This window comes from Macaca mulatta, chromosome 12 (genome assembly GCF_049350105.2).
Source record: "Macaca mulatta isolate MMU2019108-1 chromosome 12, T2T-MMU8v2.0, whole genome shotgun sequence".
Lineage (NCBI taxonomy): Eukaryota > Metazoa > Chordata > Mammalia > Primates > Cercopithecidae > Macaca > Macaca mulatta.
The window spans coordinates 113,070,951-113,095,978 of NC_133417.1; the positions used below are offsets into that span (position 1 = coordinate 113,070,951).

General features: G+C 46.7%; 1 protein-coding gene and 1 long non-coding RNA gene across 3 annotated transcripts in view; one reads left to right on the top strand and one right to left on the bottom strand.

Annotated features, from left to right (window-relative positions):
- The first annotated feature begins 5,713 nt into the window (after nt 1-5,713).
- LOC144333463 (uncharacterized) lies at nt 5,714-18,999 on the top strand. Its single transcript, XR_013402130.1, has 3 exons — nt 5,714-5,848; nt 15,308-15,400; nt 16,411-18,999. It is a non-coding gene; the product is annotated as an uncharacterized LOC144333463 (long non-coding RNA).
- The window catches only part of PLEKHM3 (pleckstrin homology domain containing M3), a 209,909-nt gene continuing 201,652 nt past the window's right edge, over nt 16,772-25,028 (bottom strand). For both annotated transcript variants that reach the window (XM_015110812.3, XM_077957431.1), the window contains one exon: nt 16,772-23,918. In XM_015110812.3, the coding sequence (XP_014966298.1) occupies nt 23,741-23,918 (178 nt within the window). In that variant the 3' untranslated portion in view covers nt 16,772-23,740. The remainder of the gene's footprint in view (nt 23,919-25,028) is intronic.

Consider the following 25,028-nt stretch of genomic DNA (forward strand, 5'->3'; position numbering starts at 1 on the left):
CTCTGCCTCTTGGGTTCAAGCAATTCTTCTGCCTCAGCCTCCCAAGTAGCTGGGACTACAAGCATGCACCACCATGCCCGGCTAATTTTTCTTTCTTTTTTTTTTTAGTAGAGACTGGGTTTCGCCATGTTGGCCAGGCTGGTCTAGAACTCCTGAGCTCGTGTGATCCACCTGCCTTGGCCTCCCACAGTGCTGGGATTACAGGTGTGAGCCACCCCGCGCCCAGCCTATTTTATCCTTTTGATGATCATAATTTAAAATAGTATATAGAATTATAATTCAAATCCTGTAGGGGTTTTCTCTTTTTTCAACTTTGTGAAACATTTTGTTTTATTTTCTTTTTCAGACCACATTTTCCTTTTTGTGTGTGTGTGATTAAAAAAAAAATTTTTTTTTTTAATTTCCATAGGTTTTTAGGGAACAGGTGGTATTTGATTACATGAGTAAGTTATTTTGTGGCAATTTGTGAGATTTTGGTGCACCCATCACCAGAGCAGTATACAGTGAACCCAATTTGTAGTCTTTTATCCCTCTCTTCCCACCTGCTTCCCACCCTTTCCCCGCAGGTCCCCAAAGTCCATTGTGAGGCTGATGGGGGACTTGCTTTTCTGTGATTTGCTTGCAGATTTTTGGCCATAGAGATTTGTTGTGATTTCTAAGCCAGCTGCTCTCATCTGTGAAATTGTCCCCAGGCAATCTTCTGTTACCTGTATCAGTTACAGAAGTCCTCACTGAAAGAAGCAATGCACCTTGAAAATGGAATCCTCGCCAGGCACGGTGGCTCACGCCTGTAATCCCAGTACTTTGGGAGGCTGAGGCGGGTGGATCACCCGAGGTTGGGAGTTCGAGACCAGCCTGACCAACATGATGAAACCCCGTCTCTACTAAAAATACAAAATTAGCCAGGCATGGTTGTGCATGCCTGTAATCCCAGTTACTGGGGAGGCTGAGGCAGGAGAATCACTTGAACCCAGGAAGTGGAGGTTGCGGTGAGCCAAGATCGCACCACGGCACTCCAGCCTGGGTGACAAGAGTGAAACTCCATCTCAAAAAAAGAGAAGAAAAGGGAATCCTCTTTCTCTCCCCTTCACTCAGTCTTTAATAACCCAGTGTCTGAGGAGCCTCTTCCACATCGTCCTGCTCAGTACTGCACTCCTGACAGCACAGGCCCTGTGGCGCTATGATTAACCTTGCTAGGAATCCTTTGAAAACTTCGTAGCAAAGGAGTGGAGACCGGTCTTATTGCCTGTGGTAGCCATAACAGAAATATCTGACCCTTGCCCAGGCGTGGTGGCTCACACCTGTAATCCCAGCACTTTGGGAGGCCAAGGTGGGCGGATCACCTGAGGTCGGGAGTTTGAGGGCAGCCTGGCCAACATGGAGAAACCCCATCTCTACTAAAAATACAAAATTAGCCAGGCGTGGTGGCGCATACCTGTAATCCCAGCTACTCAGAGGCTGAGGCAGGAGAATCGCTTGAACCTGGGAGGTGGAGGTTGCAGTGAGCCGAGACGGCATCACTGCACTCCAGCCTGGGCAACAAGAATGAAACTCCATCTCAAATAAAGAAAAAAGAAAAGAAAAAAGAAATACCTGACCTCAACATGTATTTCCCTCCCAGGTGTGGAAGGCTCTTCCCCTTCAATTCACAGAGAACAAGGCCAAGTATATCTGATACTGGTGGGCTGGGGGAGGTCCCCAAATGCCAGTGGTGTCCAGGCTCTTGACATCCTGGTGAGAAGGAATTCAAGGATGAGTCAGAAAACAGTGAAAGTACAGAGATTTGTCTCAAAGTGAAAAATATACTCGCAAGAAAGGGAGGGCGGTGGACTCACGAGAGTCTCACAGTGAGGCTTAGGGTTTCTATTTTTATGGGGTTCTTTAACTAAGTGATGGATTTTTCATGAAGATTTCTGGAAAAAGATGGAGATTTCTTGGAATTGTGGGGCCATCTTTTTTTTTTTTTTTTTTTTTTGGTGAGGCGGAGTCTCGCTCTGTCGCCCAGGCTGGAGTGTAATGGTGTGATCATGGTTCACTGCAACCTCCGCCTCCTGGGTTCAAGCAATTCTCCTGCCTCAGCCTCCCCAGTAGCTGGGATTACAGGCGCCTGCCACCACGCCTGGCTTTTTTTTTTTTGTATTTTTAGTTAGTAGAGGTGGGGTTTCACCATGTTGGCCAAGCTGATCTCGAAGTCCTGACCTCAAATGATCCGCCCACCTCGGCCTCCCAAAGTGCTGGGATTATAGGCATGAGCCATTGCACCCAGTCCAGGGCCACCCATTTTTACATCAAATATGGGTGTTCCCGGAGCCGTGCTGGTGCTGGTGGTGGGTGTGCATTTAGTATGTTAATGAGCATATAATGAGGTCCTAGGAGAAACCGAGGTCAAACCCAGTGCCATGTTAGACCCAGTCAGTCTTAGCCAGCATGGTCCACACCCCGGTTTCTCAGGGGCTTAGCTGTCCCTACCTTCTGCAGCTATTTCAGCAGTTTCCTCTTGCTAGTCATGTGAAATTGTTGCCTAGAATTTTCTATTCTCCTGCAACCATCCTGTCCTGTCTCATATTTACGCCATATTTGCCCAAACTGTGGTCCGCAGCAGAATGTGTGTGGAGAGACGTTGCCGGGATCAATCAAGGAAAACAGAAAAGACTGTGTTTCTTTTCATTGAAAAACCGCCTCAGGAGGTACTCAAAGGCTGGTAACTTGCAAAGAAGTCTTTCTGAAGCAACAAGGTTTCTGAACTGACTTGTTCCCTGGCTCATAGCAAAGATCAGTCACGTCATAAAAGATGGGGCCTCCAATGTGAGAGCCACTAGCCACACGAGGCTACTGAAATTTAAATCAATTAAAGTGAAGTCAAATCAAACATTCAGTTCTTCAGTTGTATTAGCTACATTTCAAGTGCTCAAAAGCTCATGTGACTAGTGACTGCTGTGCTGGACAGAACAGCTATAGGGTACTTCCATCATTCCAGAATGTTCTACTGGACAGTGTTATTCAAAGGCAAACCACTCAGCAGAGGCTGTCTTACTGGTCCCAGCAGTGGTGAGCTGCACCATGGCCCCAGGACCCCTAGTGAGGCTAGAGTGAGATGTGGAGTCACAGTAATGCTACATGGATAGCACAGGTTTGGCCACTGGAATGAACACTTAATGACACTTTCAACTAACACCTATTTCTTAAACGTAGCACTTAGTTATATGTTATTCCAACAAGCATCAGAAACCCCAGTACTGTGCAAGACACAATTTCTGTCCCTTGGAGTTCATAACCTTCAAGTTGAGGTAGGAAATAAATAATAATAAGCTGTGATAAGCTGAAAAGTGAGCATTTGCCAAGGGGCAATAGATTTTTTGGAGAAAGGGATCAAGGAAGATTCTTAAAGAAAGGGCTATGTGAGCAGTTTAGAAGAGTGGCTAGAAATTTGTTAATAGGCTGGGCCCGGGACGCGGTGGCTCACGCCTGTAATCCCAGCACTTTGGGAGGCAAAGGCGGGCAGATCATGAGGTCAAGAGATCGAGACCATCCTGGCCAACGTGGTGAAACCCCGTCGCTACTAAAAATACAACAATTAGCTGGGTGTGGTCGAATGCGCCTGTAGTCACAGCTACTCAGGAGACTGAGGCAGGAGAATCGCTGGAACCAGGGAGGTGGAAGTTGCAGTGAGCCAAGATGGTGCCACTGCACTCCAGCCTGGCAACAGAGTGAGACTCCATTTAAAAAAAAAAAAAAAATTGGGGGGAGGGGGGAGGGATTGCATTGGGAGTTATACCTGATGTAAATGATGAGTTGATGGGTGCAGCACACCAACATGGCACAAGTATACATATGTAACAAACCTGCACGTTATGCACATGTACCCTACAACTTAAAGTATAATAATAATAATAAAAAAAAAATTGTTAATAGGCTGGGGGAAATGTTCCTAGCACTTTGGGCGAATCACGAGGTCAGGAGATCGCGACCATACTGGCCAACATGGTAAAACCCCGTCTCTACTAAAAAATACAAAAATTAGCTGGGCATGGTGGCCCATGCCTGTAATCTCAGCACTGTGGGAGGCCGAGGTGGGTGGATCATGAGGTCAGGAGATCGAGACCATCCTGGCCAACTTGGTAAAACCCCCTACTAAAAAATCCAAAATTAGCTGGGCATGGTGGCGCATGCCTGTAATCCCAGTTACTCGGGAGGCTGAGGCAGGAGAATTGCTTGAATCAGGGAGTTGGAGGTTGCAGTGAGCCGAGATTGTGCCACTGCACTCCAGCCTGGCGACAAAGCAAGACTCTATCTCAAAAAACAAAACAAAAAAAAGTTTGGTGTTAGAGGAATGTGGAACAGGAGTGAGAGTGGCAAGATCGGCCACCACATTTGCGGGGCCTGTGCAAAACGCAAACTTGGAGACCCTTTTGCTCAAAAATTATTCAGAATTTCAAGATGGAGACAGGTGAGCATTAAATCCAGTGAGCACACAGGTTGCATGTTCATGAACCAAGCTATCCTGGTGGCAGGAGATGAAGTTAAAGAGAGGAAGGTAGGCCCATATTATCAAGGGCTTTCCCAGTCATGCTTTGGAGCGTGGGCTGTGTCCCGAAGGTGACAGAGCCATAAGAGATTCTTAAGCTGGGGTGAGGCAAGATCGGGCTTGCATTTTTACAAAGACCATGTTGGGGCAGCACGGAAGGAGCTGTCAGGAAGGCGGGCTCAGAAGTGATTGGAATGGTCTGGAGAGACAGGATGAGAACAAGAGGATGTCCCACCCTCCATGGGACAGAGAGGTGCTGAGGCTCTGAGAGCTATGTAGGTGGTGAACTTGATGCCAGGCCCCAGCTTGGAGAGCATACGTGCAGCCAGCTGCCTCCTGTTGAGATTTCTCGTGCCTCCTTTGCAAACTCTGGAGTCTTTGGGTTCCCACTGCCCACGCAGGGCAAAGGCCAAGGGTGCAGGGACAATGGGAAGGGCTGATGCCGCACTTGCCACAAACCCCTTGCCAGTAACTCTTTCAGGAATCCCCCTATTCTGTTTTCCAAGACCTTTTGGACTTTCCAAACCCTTTGGAAAACAGAGTAAATCTAAACGGAGCCAAAGAATGCCCCCTGTCCTCTCCAGCCCTGGAAATACAGCATTTTGAGGAAGCCAAATCATCGTCGCTTCAATAACCCCTCCCCTGGATTTGCATTTCCTGACTTGGATATTTGTGACATTCCAGGGGTCATTATCAGAAGGTTTCACTTTTCATTTCCTGGTGGAATCAGGACGTGCCCCTTTTGCGGGGAGTGGTGGTGGTGAGGGAGCCTGTGTGCAATGAGGTGTCCGCCAAGAGCACAGGGCAATTCCACAACACAGGAGAGAGGGGTGAAAAGGAAGTGAACGTGCTCTCCTCGACTACCAGACAAAAAAGGAAGCCAGTGTGTATTCAGTGCCAGGACTCCTCCCTTTTGATAACATCTCTCTCCTAATCCTCATTACAATGCCTGAAGGTGTGCATAACGAGCCTTTTACACATGAACGCACTCAGGCTGTCCCAGGACTGGAGCTACCTGCCCATTGTCACTTGTTGATGGGATGTGGATTAGAACTCTTGTCTTCACATTTCCGGATGGCCGCCCCACCCCCAACTGCCCCTCCCAGCTGGAGTCAGTGCCTAGGAACAACCATGGGTCATCCTGGGTACAAAATTAACCAGGCGTGGTGGCACATGCGCCTGTAATCTCAGCTACTCGGTAGGCTGAGGCAGGAGAATCACTTGAACCTAGGAGGTGGATCACCATTGCACTCCAGTCTGGGCAACAAGAGCGAAACTCCGTCTCAAAAAAAACTAAGAGGTGCAACTGTGAGACTGTCTTGGGTAAATTCTGATTGTCTTGTTTCTTTCTTTTTTTTTTTTTTTTTTGAGACGGAGTCTCGCTCTGTCGCCCAGGCTGGAGTGCAGTGGCCGGATCTCAGTTCACTGCAAGCTCTGCCTCCCGGGTTTACGCCATTCTCCTGCCTTAGCCTCCCGAGTAGCTGGGACTACAGGCGCCCGCCACCTCGCCCGGCTAGTTTTTTGTATTTTTCAGTAGAGACGGGGTTTCACCGTGTTCGCCAGGATAGTCTCGATCTCCTGACCTCGTGATCCGCCCATCTCGGCCTCCGAAAGTGCTGGGATTACAGGTTTGAGCCACCGCGCCCAGCCTGATTGTCTTGTTTCTAAGATGAGGGAGACTTTATTTGAACCTTGCATGGAGTGGATGTCTCCATTAGGTATTTGTTTTGCTTTGTTTTTGAGACGCAGTCTCACTTTGTTGCCCAGGCTGGAGTGCAGTGGCGTGAGTGGCAGTGGAGTGCAGTGGTGGCTCGCTGCAACCTCCACCTCCTGGGTTCAAGAGATTCTCCTGCCTCAGCCTTCCAAGTAGCTGGGATTACAGGCGCACGCCACCACGCCCAGCTAATTTTTAACTTCTTAGTAGAGATAGAGTTTCACCATGTTGGCCAGGCTGCTCTTGAACTCCTGTCCTCAGGTGATCTGTCTGCCTTGGCCTCCCAAAGTGCTGGGATTACAGGCGTGAGTCACCGCGCCCAGCTCTGTTAGCTTATTTGTAAAAAAGAAATGAATAAGTAAAAGCTAGGAGTCCGGTCTGACCCGGAGAGAGGGAAAGGGGAGGCATAGTTAAAGCATTTGAGGGGAAATAAGAAGCACAAGCAACAGAGTGAAGCAGGTGTAAGTTGTGAATTGGCTGCACTGGGCTAGGTTGTTGGTTGAAATTTTTAAAGAAAAATGCATGAATGTGCTTGTAAGTTTGAGGTGGTGAGGTAATTCTGGACTTTCTAGAAATGTGGGGATGTGGTGGGGGCAAGTGGGAGAGGGAGAATGAACTTGGACAATTATGAGACCAGCCTAACTTCAGGGCGGCTCCCTTCCCCACAGATCGTTCCCTGTACCTTGAGCTCTAACAAGCAGGGGCCGGATCCGATTGTTGTAGGGATCTGGGGGGAGGAAGAGAGAGGGGGGAACGCCAGGAGAGAGGTGGTGTTTCCAGCAGGAGGGCTATCTGCGCGGATGCTCAGAGGAGAAGGTTGCTTTCTCAGGCCAATCGCTCATTTAAACTGGGATATTAATTTTACAGGTAGGAAAAGATCTCCTAGACATAAAAGTTTTGCTGACAGAAAAAGTCTACTACCCATGGGCTCTGGACGAAAGGCCTGGGCCTCTGGGGTTATCTTCTGGGCTGCAAAAAGGGCTAGGCTGCTCGAAAGGTACTTGAAACAAATAAAACAGTGACTCTAAAACGCACCCATATGTCACATTCTTAGAGAAAAGACCTTCTGTAATTAGTTACAAGCTTTAGAGAATAAAATCCAATTTACCTGTCAAAGAGAAAGGCTGAATTGCACCCCTCCCACACTGATTGTTGGCGGGGGGTGGGGGATATAGCTTGTAGGCCCCTCCCTCCCTATCCCCTACCTTTCTCCTCCCATCCCCTTTATTGGTGAAGACTGAAAAAAAAAAAGTTGGAAAAATCCTCTAAAGACACACAGTGTTCCAAGCACAATCAGACCACTAATTACTGTTAAGCTCGAGCCCCTTTTTGTGCTCTGAGGGGGACTTCAGTGTGTAGCAACCACTTGGGTCTTTTCATGAGTTCGGGCTAACTCCTGAATAGCTGATTTTTTTTTCCTTCCCCTTTCAACGTTTGCTTGCCACCGCCTTTCTTTTCCTTCATCTTCATCTTCACCTTCTTTTTTCTTTCTCTTTTCTTTTTCTTTTTTTTTTTTTTTGTGCTTTTTTTCCCTTTCTCCTCCACCCCTGCCCCACCACCCCCCCCCCTTTTTTTTTTTTGCTTTTGGCTTTTCTGATAGCGTTTTTCTTCTGGCGTTGTGTTTTAAGTCTCTAAATGAAACTTGACTGTCCCCACGGCCGGTTGGAGAAGCACAAAGGCCTCCCATTCCACTGGCTACAGTAACGCCATTGTGTGTCCTAACAATGCACTAATTGGCGGTGACAATTGTGGAGCTGGGGAGGAAGAAGGGGGCCGCCTCTTCCAATCAGGGAGCCACCGAAATAAAAGGAGAGGAGGAGAAGGAGGAGGAGGACGGGAGGCCCAGGTTCCTGATAGTGAGGGGAATAGACCCACAGAGAGGGCGCAGGGCTCTGGTTTGTACTGGGCTTTCTAAATGAATAATAAAAACAAAGGAGAAAATCTTTTCTTTGGAAAAAAATATATTTAGATTTTTGCTACAGACAGCTTTAGACCCCTGGTGGCGGGGATGGGTGAACACCCCTCCAGGACAAGCCTATGGGAAGCGGGGTCTGAACAGAGCTGACTTCCACGGCCAGCGCTCCTGGGTCTCTGCAAGCCCATGGAAAAGTGGAAAGGCTGGTGAGAAAAGGCTCCAGGGAAAGTTCTCGACAGGATGGTGGAAGGTCAGGATGTTGAGGGGCATGGAGAAGTCCCCATTTCAACCACATTTCCGAATGGGGGGCAAGGCAGACAGGGTAAGGGTTTTGTCATTTGTTTTATGGTGTATTAGACTCCCAGGAAGTCCAGGAGATGTGGGAGGCTAATCTGACCTTTAAAATGACCGTAAAGAGGAGTGGGGTTGGATGGTAGATAAGAACAAATTCGTGGCCAGATCATGCTGCTGGGGTTCAGGGCCTGCTGGAGAATGCCGGAGAAGCCCTGCAAGGTCACCTGGAGTCTCAGAGACTTCTAGTTCCAGCCTATGCCCTCCTTCACACGTGGTGACTCACCTTCCCAGACCAGCCCCCAGCGTGTCTCTCCGGGGCGGGGGGCTTTCCCTGGTTGGCTGCATCGACTCCCATCCTTTTCCATGCTCTCCCACTGCACCCTGAAAATAACAGACCCTGACATCGAATCCTTCCTGAGTGCCAGGCCTGGTGCCAAGTGTCTTTATTTCACTTAAATCTCACGACAGCCCCGTAACTTGATAACAGCTATTATCCCTACAGAAACGGCAAATGGGGAAACTGAGGCCTCTTAACCCCTTTCAGAAGTCAAGTAACTTGCTCAAGCTTACCCAGCATGAAAGTAGAAGAGCCAAGCGGTGGCTCATGCCTGTAATCCCAGCACTTTGGGAGGCCGAGGCGGGCAGGTCACCTGAAGTTAGGAGTTCAAGACCAGGCAGGAGTTCTCTGCCACCCAGGCTGAAGTGCAGCGGTGCAATCTCGGCTCACTGCAGCCTCCACCTCCTGGGTTCAGGCAATTCTCCTGCCTTAGCCTCCCCAGTAGCTGGGATTACAGGGACATGCCACCACGCCTGGCTAATTTTGTATTTTTAGTAGAGATGGGATTTCACCATGTTGGCCAGGCTGGTCTCGGAAGTTCCTACCTCAAGTGATCTGCCCGCCTCAGCCTCCCAAAGTGCTGGGATTACAGCCGTGAGCCACCGCACCTGGCCTAAAAATATTTTTTTTTTGTAGAGACAGGGTTTCACCATGTTGCCCAGGCTGGTCTTGAACTCCTGAGCTCATGCAATCTGTCCCCCTTGGCCTCCCGAAGTGTTGGGATTCCAGGCCGGATCCACCACACCCAGCCTGTGCCTTTAAATTTCATTTCACGAATATTTAATACTCTAAACTCAAATACTCATCCAATTCAAGAGCTAAATAGCACTTGAATCCTAAACTCTTTTGGTGGGGGCAGCGCTGGAGACAGGTCAGGAATTGGCTCAGGACGCCTTGGATCTCAACGTGGCGCGAAGGAACAGAAAGGCACTTTTGCACCCTGAGGTTCTCTTTCCACTCAGCTCTGGAGGAACCAACCCTACTTCTTGAGTAGATCGTTTCAATGAATCAAGTTATTTAACAGCCTTGCTAAGTCCCTGTGACTGTGTCAGCAATGTCGCAAGCTTCTGAAGTAGGATGTCTTCTCCATTAAAGAAAAAAAAAAAAGCCGGGCGCAGTGGCTCAGGCCTGTAATCCCAGCACTTTCGGAGGCCGAGGCGTGCGGATCACGAGGTCAGGAGATCCAGACCACCCTGGCTAACACGGTGAAACCCCGTCTCTACTAAAAATACAAAAGATTAGCCAGGCGTGGTGGCGGGCACCTGTAGTCCCAGCTACTTGGGAGGCAGAGGCGGGAGAATGGCGTGAACCCGGGAGGCGGAGCTTGCAGTGAGCTGAGATCGTGCCACTGCACTCCAGCCTGGGGGACAGAGCGAGACTCCGTCTCAAAAAAAAAGAGAAAGTTTTCCTGGCCCTGTTATAGCTTTGTGAATACAGAGGCCAGGAATGGTGTACCCTGGCAGGGTTCACTCTTGTTTTTTTTTTTGTTTTTTTTTTTTGAGACGGAGTTTAACTCTTGTTGCTCAGGCTGGAGTGCAATGGCGCAATCTTGGCTCACTGCAACCTCTGCCTCCCAGGTTCAAGCAATTCTCCTGCCTCAGCCTCCCGAGTAGCTGGGATTACAGGCATGTGCCACCATGCCTGGCTAATTTTGTATTTTTAGTAGAGATTAGGTTTCTACATGTTGGTCAGGCTGGTCTTGAGCTCCTCACCTCAGGTGATCCGCCCGCCTCAGCCTCCCAAAGTGCTGGGATTAAAGGTGTGAGCCACCGTGCCCGGCTCACTCTTGTTGAATGTTCATGCTGCTGTGTCTATTGAGTGCATAGGCCAGAGTGAGACTGCAAAAACATAGAGCCAGGAAGGAAATCATAGTGAGAAATTGTACAGGAAAGCCATTGGGCTGGCTGACTTAAAGAGAGAACTATTTGTTGCGCAGTTGACACAATTTACGGAATAAAAAAATCAGGTCTTCGGAAGAAGAGAATTCAGGCAGTTTCAAGGGAGCAGAAACCAATGGACAACCTCTTCGCAGGCTGCAGTCAATGCATGTCCTTAGTGCTCACAAGATTCAAATTCCTGCTGGCCAAGCTTGAGCTATGGGTCCCACCCTGAAGGCAGGGGACTTTGCTGACAGGCCACCAGGACTACGTGGAATAAGGGTGGGATGGCTACTGCCTTCTGAGGGCAAAGTGGGGTGCCATTACCTTCAAGAAGGGGGTAGCATGCTGGGGAGACCCCACAGCCTTTTACATTTTATCAAGCCTTCAGGAGGGGTACTCATTTTCCTACATTTATTTATTTATTCATTTATTTTTGAGACAGAGTCTCACTCTGTCACCCAGGCTGGAATGCAGTGGCACAATCTTGGTTTACTGCAGCCTCTGCCTCCTGGGTTCAAGCGATTCTCCTGTCTCAGCCTCCCAAGTAGCTGGGATTACAGGTGCACACTACCACGCCCGGCTAATTTTTATATTTTTAGTAGAGACGGGGTTTTGCTGTGTTGGCCAGGCTGGTCTCGAACTCCTGACCTCAGGTGATCTGCCTGCCTCAGCCTCCCAAAGGCCTGTGATTACAGGCATGATCCACCTGTGCTGGCCTAGAAAAGACCATTTTTGATGCAATTAGATAAATTTGATTTGGAACTGAGATGATAGAAGGAATTATTATTCATTTGTTAGGTGTGTAATGGCATTGTGACTACACAGGAAAAAACCCATATTTTAGATGCATACTGAGGGATGTGGGGATAAAATGCCATTATATCTGGGATTTGCTTTGTAATATATCCTTAGAGAAGTAGAAAAAAAACAAAAGAAAAACAAGAGTAGATAAAACAAGGTGAAAAACTGAATAAACCTTGTTTTTGAAAATATCTGGGCCGGGCGCGGTGGCTCAAGCCTGTAATCCCAGCACTTTGGGAGGCCGAGACGGGAGGATCACGAGGTCAGGAGATCGAGACCATCCTGGCTAACACAATGAAACCCCGTCTCCACTAAAAATACAAAAAAATTAGCCGGGCGTGGTGGCGGCGCCTGTAGTCCCAGCTACTCGGGAGGCTGAGGCAGGAGAATGGCGTGAACCCGGGAGGCGGAGCTTGCAGTGAGCCGAGATCGCGCCACTGCACTCCAGCCTGGGCGACAGAGCGAGACTCCACCTCAAAAAAAAAAAAAAAAAAAAAAAAAAAAAGAAAATATCTATTGAAAACACCTTGTGTGGACTACATTTGAGCTGTTTCGGTGCCTGGGGGACTGGTTTGGGGCAATTTTGGTAGCACTAGTTTCTGGGGTTTGTCCACACACGCTGACCACAGCACTGGCATTTGGCAGTCTGTGAACTGGTGTCTGGCCTCTGATTTCCCCTTGTCGTGGAATTAAACACGCGTGAGCAGGAGCTCCTCCCTGAGACATTGGCTGTCAGGAATCTCTTCCGAGCACTACGGCTGCCCACAGCTGCTTCCTAGGTTGCCTCACTCATGGGCAGCAGTGAGAAAGCCGTTTGGGACGGTTGACCCAGTTTAGAATTCAAATTCATTCCCTGTCTGTGCAATTGGAATTTATTTCCTCTGCAAAAGGCTTGAATCTCAGAGCAAAATACCTGTAGCTGGGCTTGGGTGTGCATGTGGTGATCCTAATGGAGAAAAACCCTGGTTTATTTTCCTAACAACGTGTACCTTGCAGTATCCTCAGAGCCTGACATTATTAAGAGTGTGTTATCACAATACAGCACAAAATCTAAGGCAATTTGGATGTCCTTGGTCCTAGAATTAATATGTGCTTTGTATAGTCTTGTAATTTGGGAGGCAATTTTCCATAACACAGTGAGAGATGTTCCTTTATACATTTGAGATAATTTAGCTCAGTGTTCATTTGGAAAAATTACTGTGCTAATAGCAGCTCTTCAGCCTCCGAACAACAGACCGTGTTGGGAGAGTCTGGACAAAAGCTGGAGGAATTTCCCCCAGACCAACAGCTGCCTGAGGTTGTATGGCAGGATCTGAAATACTGTATGAACTCATGAACTCTAGCTGATTTGCTTAAAATCAATAGCCCTTAATGGAGGAATATGAAATAAAGGTGGAAAAATAATGAATTTCCCCATTGTCCAGGTAAATTGGATGTCAGTGCACATAAATCAGAATCTCTGTATGTTCAGCTATGGGAAAAATCTGGTCTTCCTGCCAGACTTCTCTGCCCAAGCTACAAGAGAATAGATGCAAATGAGGGAGAATAAACTATATCTTTCTCTTAGGTGTGTTTTGTCTCAGGCTTCCTAAGTATTGCGTACCAGAGACCTTTGTTATGTGGGGGAGGAATCTTCTACCCCAATTAGAATCCAATATAATAATGTAATAAATGCAAAATACTTTTTTCTCAATGAGGAATGTGGTTTCTAATGATGCTGCTTTGGAACAAGTCCCAGGTAAAGCCCCAGTAGACCCAAGTTCATTTCTAGTTGCATATCTGCCCTTTGGCACTTGCTTCCTACGAGGACTGAGAATCCAGTTGTTGCTGCTGTGGCTGCACCTGATATGCTCAGCATTGTGGGCATGGAGATAGAATAGCATCTTTGGTAGGAGACTCTGAACTCTGGCGAACTATTCCATCCATGAGGAATATTTGTCATTAGTTATTGACCTCATAAAGGGAGGAAAGGGAAAGAACTGCCTTTCTAAGTATCTATTCACCTGTAGCTGGCAGTTGAAGTTGAAAATCATCAGTTCAACAGATGCCTGGATGTGAATGAACTCTGGTTCTTTTTTTTTTTTTTTCGAGACGGAGTCTTGCTCTGTTGCCCAGGCTAGAGTGCAGTGGTGCGATCTCTGCTCACTGCAAGCTCCGCCACCTCCCTGGTTCATGCCATTCTCCTGCTTCAGCCTCCCTAGAAGCTGGGACTACAGGCGCCTGCCACCACGCCCGGCTAATTTTTTTTTGTATTTTTAGTAGAGACGGGGTTTCACTGTGTTCGCCAGGATGGTCTTGATCTCCTGACCTCGTGATCCGCCCGCCTCGGCCTCCCAAAGTGCTGGGATTACAGGCGTGAGCCACCGTGCCTGGCCAGGCTGGCTAATTTTTGTACTTTTAGTAGAGATGGGGTTTCACTATGCTGGCCAGGCAGGTCTCGAACTCCTGACCTCAGGTGATCCAACCACCTCAGCCTCCTGAAGTGCTGAGATTACTGCAACCTCCATCTCCTGAGTTCAAATGATTCTCCTGCCTCAGCCTCCCGAGTAGCTGGAATTACAAGCATGAGCCAACACGCCCAGCTAATTTTTTTTTTTTTTTTTTTTTAAGACGGAGTTTCACTCTTGTTGCCCAGGCTGGAGTGCAATGGTGTGATCTCCAGCTCACCGCAACCTCCGCCTCCCGGGTTCAAGGGATTCTCCTGTCTCAGCCTCCCGAGAAGCTGGGATTACAGGCATGTGCCACCACACCTGACTAATTTTGTATTTTTAGTGGAGACGGGGTTTCTCCATGTTTGTCAGGGTGGTCTCGCCTGGTGGTCTCGCCAGATGAATCTGGATATAGCTCAAGATTTCCTGAATTTCCTAAGCCTTTCTGGGCAAGAAGCACCTAGTGATTTTCTATTTTGTTTAATTAATTAATTTTTTTGAGATGGAGTTTTGTTCTTGTTGCCCAGGCTGGAGTTCAGTGGCACGATCTCAGCTCACTGCAGCCTCCGCCTCCCAAGTTCAAGCGATTCTCCTGCCTCAGCCTCCTGAGTAGCTGGGATTACAGGCACACACTACCACGCCCGGCTAATTTTTGTATTTGTAGTAGAGACGGGATGTCACCATGTTGCCCAGGCTGGTCTTGAACTCCTGACCTCAGGTGATCCACTTGCCTTGGCCTCCCAAAGTGCTAGGATTACAGGCATGAGCCACCTTGTCCGGTGTGATTTTCTGTTTTAAAAACCACCATCCAGAGTGGTGAGGTTCACATTCATTGGATGGGCCTGAACTGGGAGCGGACTCTCACATGCATTTGAGGACCAATCACAGGATAACTAGGAGGAATGGAAAAATGAATGGGAGTGTACAAAGCTCCCTTTTTAGGCCAGCTTAGTTGCCTGCAGCTGTGACCTGGACACTTCTATTCACTAATGCTCTCTGGCAACGAGATATACTGATAAACACACACTAATCACACCCTGGAAGAAAATAAAGGGGGTGTAAAGGTAAGGTTTTATGTAAACAATTACAGTCCATGAGCAGCAAGTTCTAAAGTGCTGTGACTTTTGGGAAGAAGAGAAGCAACAGCTGTTAACTGCAGGGCAGCTACCGCCGTTCATCCCAATTCCTCTTGGCACTGTTCCCACTGAGGACCATGGATACAGCAAACAAATGTTTATTTCAAGGCAACTCGCTTCATTTAAACTAGTGGTTCTTCACTTCCAGAATGCATCGGGTCACCCAGGGAGCTTTTAAAAAATACAAATACTCAAGCCCTATCCAGAGAGATTCTGAGTCAATTGTCTGAAATAAGGCCCTGAGATTTTGCTTTTATTTCTGTGTTTCAAATGCAGGAACCATGGATTTAAACCATCATCTTGAGTCATCATCAAAGGACAGGACATGGGAAACAATTAAGGGAGATTCAATCATCCTCGTCTCCTGAGGTAAGAGATGAACAAAATAGTGTCTCTCTCCATGCTTCTGACATTTTTGCCTATCTCCTCTTTGATGTCAAAACTTCCTGGAGTTATCCAGCCTCGCCAGCTTCCTACAACTGGGGGAGAGCTAACCTGTCTTGTGTGATTCATCTGATTATGAATCCAGGCTCTGACTACATCGTATGTCTAGTTTGGTTCAGTGAAACATTAACCCGCTTCTCTTTATCGTGGATTGTGGCAGGTTTCGTGTGACGATGAAGTCCAGTTATTTCTTGGACAGAGTGGGTATGCGCCCAGGCTGATTTCCTGAGGGTGGAGTGGGAGGGGCTGGGCATAAACTTGTTTAGGTGTGTCTTAGGGTGTAAGGCTCAGGGTTCATCTTGGTAAATGTTTTACCAGAAGAACCTGTTCTAGTCTCTTTTCCATGTCTTCCTTTGGGAAAGTGAGTTTAAACGGAGCCTTCTAAAGTTTCCAAGTGGATAGTTGTTGTTCCCCTGGCTTTCTGAGTGGGTGAGGGTCAGCCCAGGCATGAGGCTGTGCAGATATTTCTGATCGTTTCTCAACTCCCAGAGAGCTGCCGTCTCAAGGAGGAAGTTTCTCTTTACTCTCCACTCTTTGCTTCTTCTTTGCTCCCAAAATATGGTCCCCGAAGGAAGGACCAGTGCTTTTGCCTAGCTGGCCACCTGGCACTTGGCCATCTAATTTGGAGAGTGCAGGAATGGTGAAATGGAATCAGGGCCAGAAGGCTTGGAGAAAAGCTTTGGTGGGAGAACATCCATGCATGAGCTTTGGCAGCTTTGTCTTGGAACTGAAAGTAATCATGCTTAGATTCAGCAAATAACACCCATGATACTACATCTGCATCTTTTTAAAAGTTACACTACATTTTTCATAAGCATGGAAAGGGCTGATGAGAATGTTGTAGGTTGATGAATTTTTTAAAAAGTTTATCTGTGAGATATTAGGAGATACATTAAAAGTGGCTCATTTTCTTTTTTTTTTTTCTTTTTTTTGAGATGGAGTCGTGCTATCACCCAGGCTGGAGTGCAGTGGCATGATCTCAGCTCACTGCAGCCTCTGCCTCCCAGGATCAAGCAATTCTCCCTGCTTCAGCCTCCCCCGAGTAGCTGGGATTACAGCACCATGCCCAGCTAATTTTTGTATTTTCAGTAGAGAGGGAGTTTCCCCATGTTGGCCGAGGCTGGTCTCGAACTTTCAACTTTAGGTGATCCGCCTGCCTCGGGCTCTGCACCCGGCTGTGACTCATTTTCAATAAAGCTCAAATCTTGACTTTGAATTAATATATAGGGCTCACCTTGGGCTTTCACCACCCCCTCTACAGCAGTGTTTTAATGAAGTTGTTATGAGAAAGGAAAGTATTTTCTGCATTGTTTATTGAGAGAGAGAGAGAACTTTATACATTAGGAACTAGTGCACTTAAATTATGTGACAGATGACCTTAAAAACTAGAGGTATTGTCAACAATACAACTTCAATTTTATATTATTACAGTTACTGATGTTTTTAAAATAATGTAAACAAAAATGTAGATAAGTTATGCCAAAACAAAAGGAAATAACATCAAAAAAACAGAGAGAACACATATAAGTTAGCACATTAGGTACTACAAATAACTTAACACAAAGTGATATAACAACCCAGACCCAAAATTTTAGTCATTTCTGTACTGTGTGAGCAGATATAAGAAAAAATGGCATAGATCAGACCCAGGAGCTAGAGAACAAGTTGTGCAGAAGTTTTTTATGTCACCGTGTTCAATACTCTCCATTTGCAACCTAAGCATTTTCTTTTTTTCGCAACCTAAGCGTTGTTTTTTTTTTTTTTAAAGAGATGGGGTCTCGCTATCTTGCCCAGACTTGTCTTGAACTCCTGGGCTCCAGTGATCCTCCCACCCTGGCCTCCCAAAGAGCTGGGATTACAGGCGTGAGCCACTGTGGCCAGTCACTTTCCCTCCTTTGACCATTCCTTCTTTTAGCTACTATTCCTAAGAAACAGATTTAAAATATATATCTTCTAGGGTAGGCTAGTAGCTCTTCACATTAAGATTCTACTTCTTTTTTTGTTTGTTTTTTTGAGATGGGTCTCACCATATTGTGTAGGCTCCTGGGCTCAAGCCATCTACCCACCTCAGCCTCCCAAATAGCTGGGACTGTAGGCACATGCCACCATGCCCAGCGTAACAGTAAGATTCTGATAGGTGACCAAAGCTAGAACCTAGGCCTCCAGCAGCCAAAGCCTAATTTGATAGCTCAGTGGACACACAAAGCTAATTTCATAGCTCACGCCACACGAAGAGACATTTTTATCACAATTTAGCTAAGAGGCTTCCCACTTCTTATTTGGAAAACAGGTGGCAAAATAAAAAGAAAACCTTCGAAAGGTGAAGGATAAGAAAATCCTTGTGTTTGTGTAATTTTGAACCTGAAAAGGTTAAGTTCACTGACTTTACAGATTCAATTCTGGATGGCTGGTTTTTATTTCTCTACCCATTGGCCTTGGTGACATCATGACATTCCCGAGTTTGGTTAATGAAAGCAAACAAACAAATAAACAAAAGAGCGATTTAAGAACAGCATAAAACAAAGTGAAAACATTACGTGGTTGCATCTATTTCCTGGTAAAAGTGCTAACGGCACTAAGAAGCCAATGTTTCTACCATTCCACTTTAACGATGTGTTTCCGACATGATTCCCTTTACTCCTTTACTCCTGAGGTTAAGGCACACCAGGCTGAACAAGGTGAGAGGTCTGACATGCATCACGGAATGCACAGGCTCCAAGAGCATCTATGTGAAGACTAGCCAGTGGGGAAGAAGCAAAGGGATCCAGGCTTTGCTTGGATCCCTTGAAGGGTCCTGCAGGCTTCAAGTGGTTCAGACAGACTAGACTAGAAGCATGAGACAATACTATAAGGCACTCCTACAAGAGACACAAGGGAAGGCCAACATGGAGAAGGAGCCACAGGTCCCAGCTGTCCACTAGCTGGTTTATTAGCCATGAGGCCTGCCTCTGGGCTGGGGCTCAGAACTAGGGGCAAGGAAGATCTGGGGAAAACAGAGAGGCTGGTTTGCAGCTTCACAGCTAATAGGAGGGAGCCCTCCCAAGAGTTAGGAGTTGCTGTGAGTTGCTGTAGGTGCCTGAATCTTCTACTCTGGGCAACAACCAGCTTCATTCAACGTCTCGAACTTCATTCAATGTCTTGTCTTTCTAACAAGACGAGCAGTCAATGGCTTCCCTTTTCACCGGGACAATCCGAAGCAAAATAGCAGTTGTCTCACTTGAGTTTAGCAATGCCTTCTGTCACACCAGTGGCCACTTACGAGGACAGTGCCACAAAACATGATCATTTGGAACCTTTTTTTTTTTTTTTTGAGACCGAGCCTTGCACTGTCACCCAGGCTGGAGTGCAGTGGCGCGATCTCGGCTCACTGCAACCTCCACCTCCCAGGTTCAAGCGATTCTCCTGCCTCAGTCTCCCAAGTAGCTGGGATTACAGGCATCCACCACAACGCTTGGCTAATTTTTGTATTTTTAGTAAAGAGGGGGTTTCACCATGTTGGCCAGGCTGGCCTCAAACTCCTGACCTCAAGTGATCCACCCACCTTGGCCTTCAAAGTGCTCGGATTACAGGCATGAGCCACCACGCACAGCCTAATTTTTGTACTTTTAGTAGAGACCTGATTTCACCATTTTTTGGCCCGGCTGGTCTTAAAACTCCTGCCCCCAAAGTGCTGGGATTACAGGCGTGCCACCAATCCTGGCCAAGTGGAACCCACTTTAAATAAAACTGACAACTACCGGCATGCTTAGGAGGGTATCCCATACTCTTGTCTTTTACCTAGAGTTTAACAATGACTTGGATTTTGCCTCACCCATGCATCCATTAAAAAGCACTAAGGAAAGACCCTTGAGTCAGAGATTTTTGAATCCAGTGAAATTAGAATCATCTACCAATAAGGAGACTGCTGGGTGCTAGACTAAAGGAGACTGCTGGGTGCTAGACTTAACTGTCGAAACACCGTTCCACGTGACAGAAATCAACACTTGTCTGTTTACATTAACTCAGCAGAGCTTATTCACGCGTCACTGGATTCGACCTACTTGACTCAGGGTCGGAAGAGTGGTACAAGGTGTGCGACATACGAAGCTCCTAATGCCTGTCACTAACAAGTGACACGGAGGCAGGGGAAACGGAGAGTGCCGCTACGGATTCAGGTCATGCCAGGGAGGGGGGCTCTTTCAGTCTTGCTCCAACCTTTCCACATTTTCACATTATTTCAGAGTAAGAAAAGAAGTGGTGCAGCAAACTCAAGAAATAAAGTGGGCAAAAGTTATACACATCTCTATTTACTAGGAGAAGTAAAAAAAATAAAATAACCCCTGTGTTGAAACCAGGCAGTATTGGAATCAGGAGGTGAAGATTTGTTTCATAATCTAGTGATTTCAGGAGAGTGTCAGATCAACGGAGATGAATAATTCTGCACAAACACACGAGCAACAGCATTGGCTTGACTCTAAAGGAGGAGCAGAATGCCCTCTACTTCCTCTGCTAATGCCCCTCTGCAGAAAATGTTCAGTGTGTGTGGCATCAAAATTAATTTATGGATGGCCTTTTTTAGCCAATGGGTAGAGAACCAACTCCCAGATTTGCAAGCCCAGCCTCTCTGAGGAAGCACAGAAAATAACTATCCAATGTCCACGTTCAGTGTGTACACACGACACACAGAGACAAAAACAGAGGCCAGGCTCCGTCAAACGACACACTCTGGCTGAGCAAAGGCTGCATTCGGCAACTAGCGTGGTATAAACACCTCGGATCTCACTGCAGCCGGAAGGAAGTCACGGCATAGTCCCTTTTCAGGAGTCTGAGGGATATCACTTGTGTTGCAAACCACAGATCCCAAGTATTAGACGTATTCCCTTCTTGGTGGAGGCCTACTCTAGAAGAATCAAAAGTGATGACCCTCTCAGTGAATCCAATGGTAAAGCTCCTAACTAGGTGACACTTGAGCACTATAGACGTAAAAATGACTATGGTGCAGTCCCTAGAAAAGGCAGTGAAGCAAAGGGGGCCGCTGAGAGTTTACATGGTTTTCATATAAAGAGGCTTTTAACTTTGGAAAAAGCGGGCCTGGAAAGAACACTACTCCCATTCCAGTTGACTGCTTTTTAAGTACTTTGTGGCCTTCCTGCCGCGGTGCAAAATGAGGTCTATTTTAGGAACTGGCTTCTTTACTGCGGGGTTAGATGCCAACATTTCACCAGGGTTGGACGATCTCACACATGAGTTTCTGGCACTTTTAGGAGGGATTTCCTCAAGTGATACACTAGGGAGTGAGCCTTTCAGCAAAAAGCGGTTCCCCGGAGTCAGTTGCCAGCTCCGGGAGATTAATTGGCCATTTTTTCATGTTTTATGTGCAAGATATTTAATATGGGATGAAAAATGGAACACGAGGAAAAGCAGGTATTAGTTGGGTCTGAAAGAGGTGGTAATCCACAGATTTGCTTTTGTTTCGACAGTTTCTAAGCAGTGGAACAATTACCTAACAGTGCACCAAATAATTTGTTAAGAGTTGAAAACAGTAAGGGCGTTCATGTGCGCCAAGGCATTCTGGGCTGAAAACAGCAATTCTGAATTTTCATGGCAGACCCAACTCCTAAGCTGGCTCCACTCTGTCCTATCAGATTTTGGTGGTGGTGGCAGAGAATGTCACAGGCTTGTGGCTGGCACCGACCAAGCTGTCAGGGTTGTATGAAAAGGAGAGGAAACAGGAGTAGCTGGACATGGATCCAGCTCTGGGTAGCTGATAGTGATAACACATCGATTTTTTTTTCGCTTTTGAAAAGAAGTAGAAAATGATGTGGATGGAAAGTCCTCGTTAGGAGTTTACAGGGACTGCTCATATTTAGCAGGGCCCTCTGAATGGGGACTGGTGAAAACAAAGATGTTTTGAACAGGGATCCAGAATTTCGCCCTTGACTCTCGGCAGGTATGACCCTGGGTGCCTGTGAGCTAGGAGAGGAAATTCTGTACGTCGGGCACACTTGTTACAAGGGGAGGAGATGGCCCTGCACTTCAGGTCTCCAGATGCAGTGTGCTGGGAACGGCCTCGCTGACAGTTGGAATCACGGATACATTAATTACAGCGAAGGCAAAAGTAAGCTACAGTGACAGGGAACTGGGGGCGGAGGGAGAAGGCACTTTGCCATGGGAGCACATCTGTTTTATAATAAGCAGGTCTATAATTCTCTTGTGAAAGATCATGTTCTGCTATCTTCTCTGAGGCTGGAAAATATAAATACTGTATTTTACCAAGGGGAGGAGGAAAGGAGATGATCAAATTTGTTTGCCTGTTGCCAAGTGTTTGAGATTTTCCACCCTTTTTCTTTTGTGTGCAACGTTCTCTTTAACTAGAGTGGGGGGAAAGTCAACCTGCTTTTCTAAGGGTAAAAGGCACCGTGAGGCGTCTCATGAATAGGGCCCTGGCCTTTTAACAAGTTTTCAAGCCTTGGTTGCTGCTACTGTATAGTCAGAAAATAAATGCATGTGTGGTGCTGAGCTATTAAGGTGAAATGTGTGGTCTGGGGCCAAAGGAACTGGTGTGGGTTGAGAGGTAAAATGCTTACATCTAACTGCATGAAAGTCAGTCTGAAATATCACATCTCTAGATGGACGGAAGTATCATGAGTTGGGGTCTTGGGGAAGCGGGGTGTGGGGGAAAGGAGCAATGGGGTTGAATGTACCAAGTATTTCGTGAGCCACTGATCCTAATAGCAGCAAAACTACTAAACCATGAAGACATAGAAGGCATCTGCTCAGCACGAAAGATACAGAATCTTCTCATAACGTCTACTGAGAACTGTTTCATTATAAATGTATTTTCCTGCTCTAGAGAGAGTTAAGGGGAAAGAATGTCAGGGTCCCAGGGCTATCCTACCTGCCGTTTTGGTCACAGTGACTGCCACGCGCTCTTCCAAGGGCACTGCAGCGGGAGAACGCTACCTCCCAAATAGCAAAGCAGCTCTCTCTCTTACTCCTATTGTTTATTTTAGCACTCTTTGCTTTACTTCAAGGTGGCAATTATATATGTGTGTGTGTACATACATATTTATTTAAATAATATTAGATCTAATTCATTAATTATACTTGTAAGTTTGGTATTTTCTTAATAGTCCAAAGTTGATATTTTGAAGTTCTACATTACTCTGATTTTTTAAACAAAAAAATGAGAAAGCAGGAACGGTTACATTGACAAAGGTCAAAATGAAAGTGCAGGAAGAACAATGAGAAATAAAGCACTTAAAACGAATAGGTAGGAACTGCCTACACAGGATTCTGAGAAAAGAAACTAAAACGACCCTCTCTGTGAATATACGTACCATACAGCCCTATCTACCAGTCTACACGCCGATGTCTTTAATAACACTCCCAGGACATTTCCTCCGGCCAGCATCATGAGAATCATAAATACCAACCATGGTCACCCGTTGAAAACTGTTCTTCAGAAAGCCATGTGTACAGCCTGGAAAACATGGTGGAGTGTCACATCATCAGGCAGGTGTTGGGATTCGTACCGGCAAACAGACGGACAACACGCAGTTATTGGTCGCAGAGGTTTCTTCTCTTCTCGGGGAAAAAACTTCTGAGATTAACTTCAAAACCAGAACCAGCTCTCCTCATAAATTAGGGGTGTATGCTTTCTGTCAGAGGGAGCTTGGCTCCTGTTTCCAGCCATTCGGCTCTGCTTAGGTGATTCCCCGCCTCCGCGGGAGGAACTGAGGCGGGAGCGCCAGGGACAGCAGGTCCTGGAAGGACCCAGCCGTCTCTTGTGTTTTGAAGGTTTTCTTATGAAACAGATGATGATGGGTGCCTGCCTCAGTTACCTCAGCCTCTGTGAAGGCTAAAAATAAATAACACAAAAATAACCTAAATCACTGTTTTGTGCAGGAAATGCTTCCTCTTGTGTCTTGGGTAATAAAATGTCCCGAGAGACAGAAAAAAACGTCTGAACTATAAAGCATTGTGTAGACCACGTTTTGTCTGGGAGCAAGCAGCTGAAATTCTTGGCTAAGTGTAATCCAGCTATTGGTAGTTTCTCAAGCCACAGAGGTTCTGTGGATCGTTTGGACAATGATGTACACAGAGCATACGTACAGGACGTATAGGTATTTGTGCATATATAAATAAATATATATCTCTCTCTATATCTAGCTGAAGAGGAGACATAACTCTTCTTCCAAAGGGGTCTAACTGGCTAGTTAGGAAGCCGCTCTGGGGCTGATGGGTTGTTGACTGGTGCATCCCCGGCCTTCGGGGCGGCCGGAGTCAGGTGTTCTGGTAGGACAGCTCGAACATGGTGCAAGCCTCCTCTAGACTCTCGTCCATGTTCAGTCTCTGCCAGAAAGACTTCTGCTTCTTCTGCAGCTCTCGGCGAACACACCTCGGGCAGGGGACAGACTTTTCTTTGCATTCAGAATGGAAAACGGCTCCACAGCTTTCACACCTGCAAAAGTCAACCATGGATATGATGAGCAAGACTGAAGCCAGCAAGACAAACGGGAAGCCCTGTGGCCTCGGGTGCAGCTGGCGGCAGAATCTACTGTTCTGGACAACCCTGCCAATGGGAAGAGAAATGACTCACTGAAATGAACTGTTTGCTTTTCCAAAATGCTCAAGGTTGAATTTCACTTGAAAAACATTTTTGCTTTTCTGATCTGAACTAAGGCTTATGAGTCGGGGGGAGTCCGCAGTCACCCAGCAATTCTGGTCATAGTGACAATGGACAGAACACCAGAAGCTCTCCATTGAGAAGGGAGTGGGGCAGTGACTCTAGGGTGAAGTCACCCTAGAAATGAGGGGGGAGTGCCTCGTGAAAACGCTCGGCACACCAGTGACAGCCACCGCGTTACATCTGTGGCAAGGTAGCTTTCTACATCCGTTAACACGAGCTAAGTGGTTCTGTTAACTAGCTGCCTTTATTTGACAGTTTGAAAAGATAAAATGACACATTTTCATTTTCTGAATGACATCCTGTGGTCTATGAAATCTTGTGAGTTTTTTAAAAATTAGGAAAAAACTCCTACCTTTGTAAGTCTACTTTTATAACATGAGCGTGAACATTAAAGCAGGAGACAGTGGGGAGAACACATTTTCCCAACAATATGACAGATATTGTCATTTGTAGAGAGGAAACATTCCAGGTGGATGACTCGTTTGTTGTTCGGCTTGGTGGAAACCTGCATGGGAGTCTGAATAACTTGTTTTTACAGCGAAGTTTTTATTTATTTATTTATTTTTTTGGAGATAGTGTCTCATTCTGTCACTCAGGCTGGAGTCCAGTGGTGTGACCTCAGCTCACTGCACCCTCCACCTCCTGGGCTCACGTGATCCTCCCACCTCAGCCTCCTGAGTAGCTGGGACTATAGGCACCCATCACCAAACCTGGCTAATTTTTGTATTTTTAGTAGAGACGGAGTTTTGCCATGTTGGCCAGGCTGGTCTGGAACTCCTGACTTCAGGTGATCCACCCGCCTTGGTCTCCCAAAGTGCTGGGATTACAGGCATGAGCCACTGCATTTGGTCTGCAAAGCTTTTAATAATGAGTAACTGACAA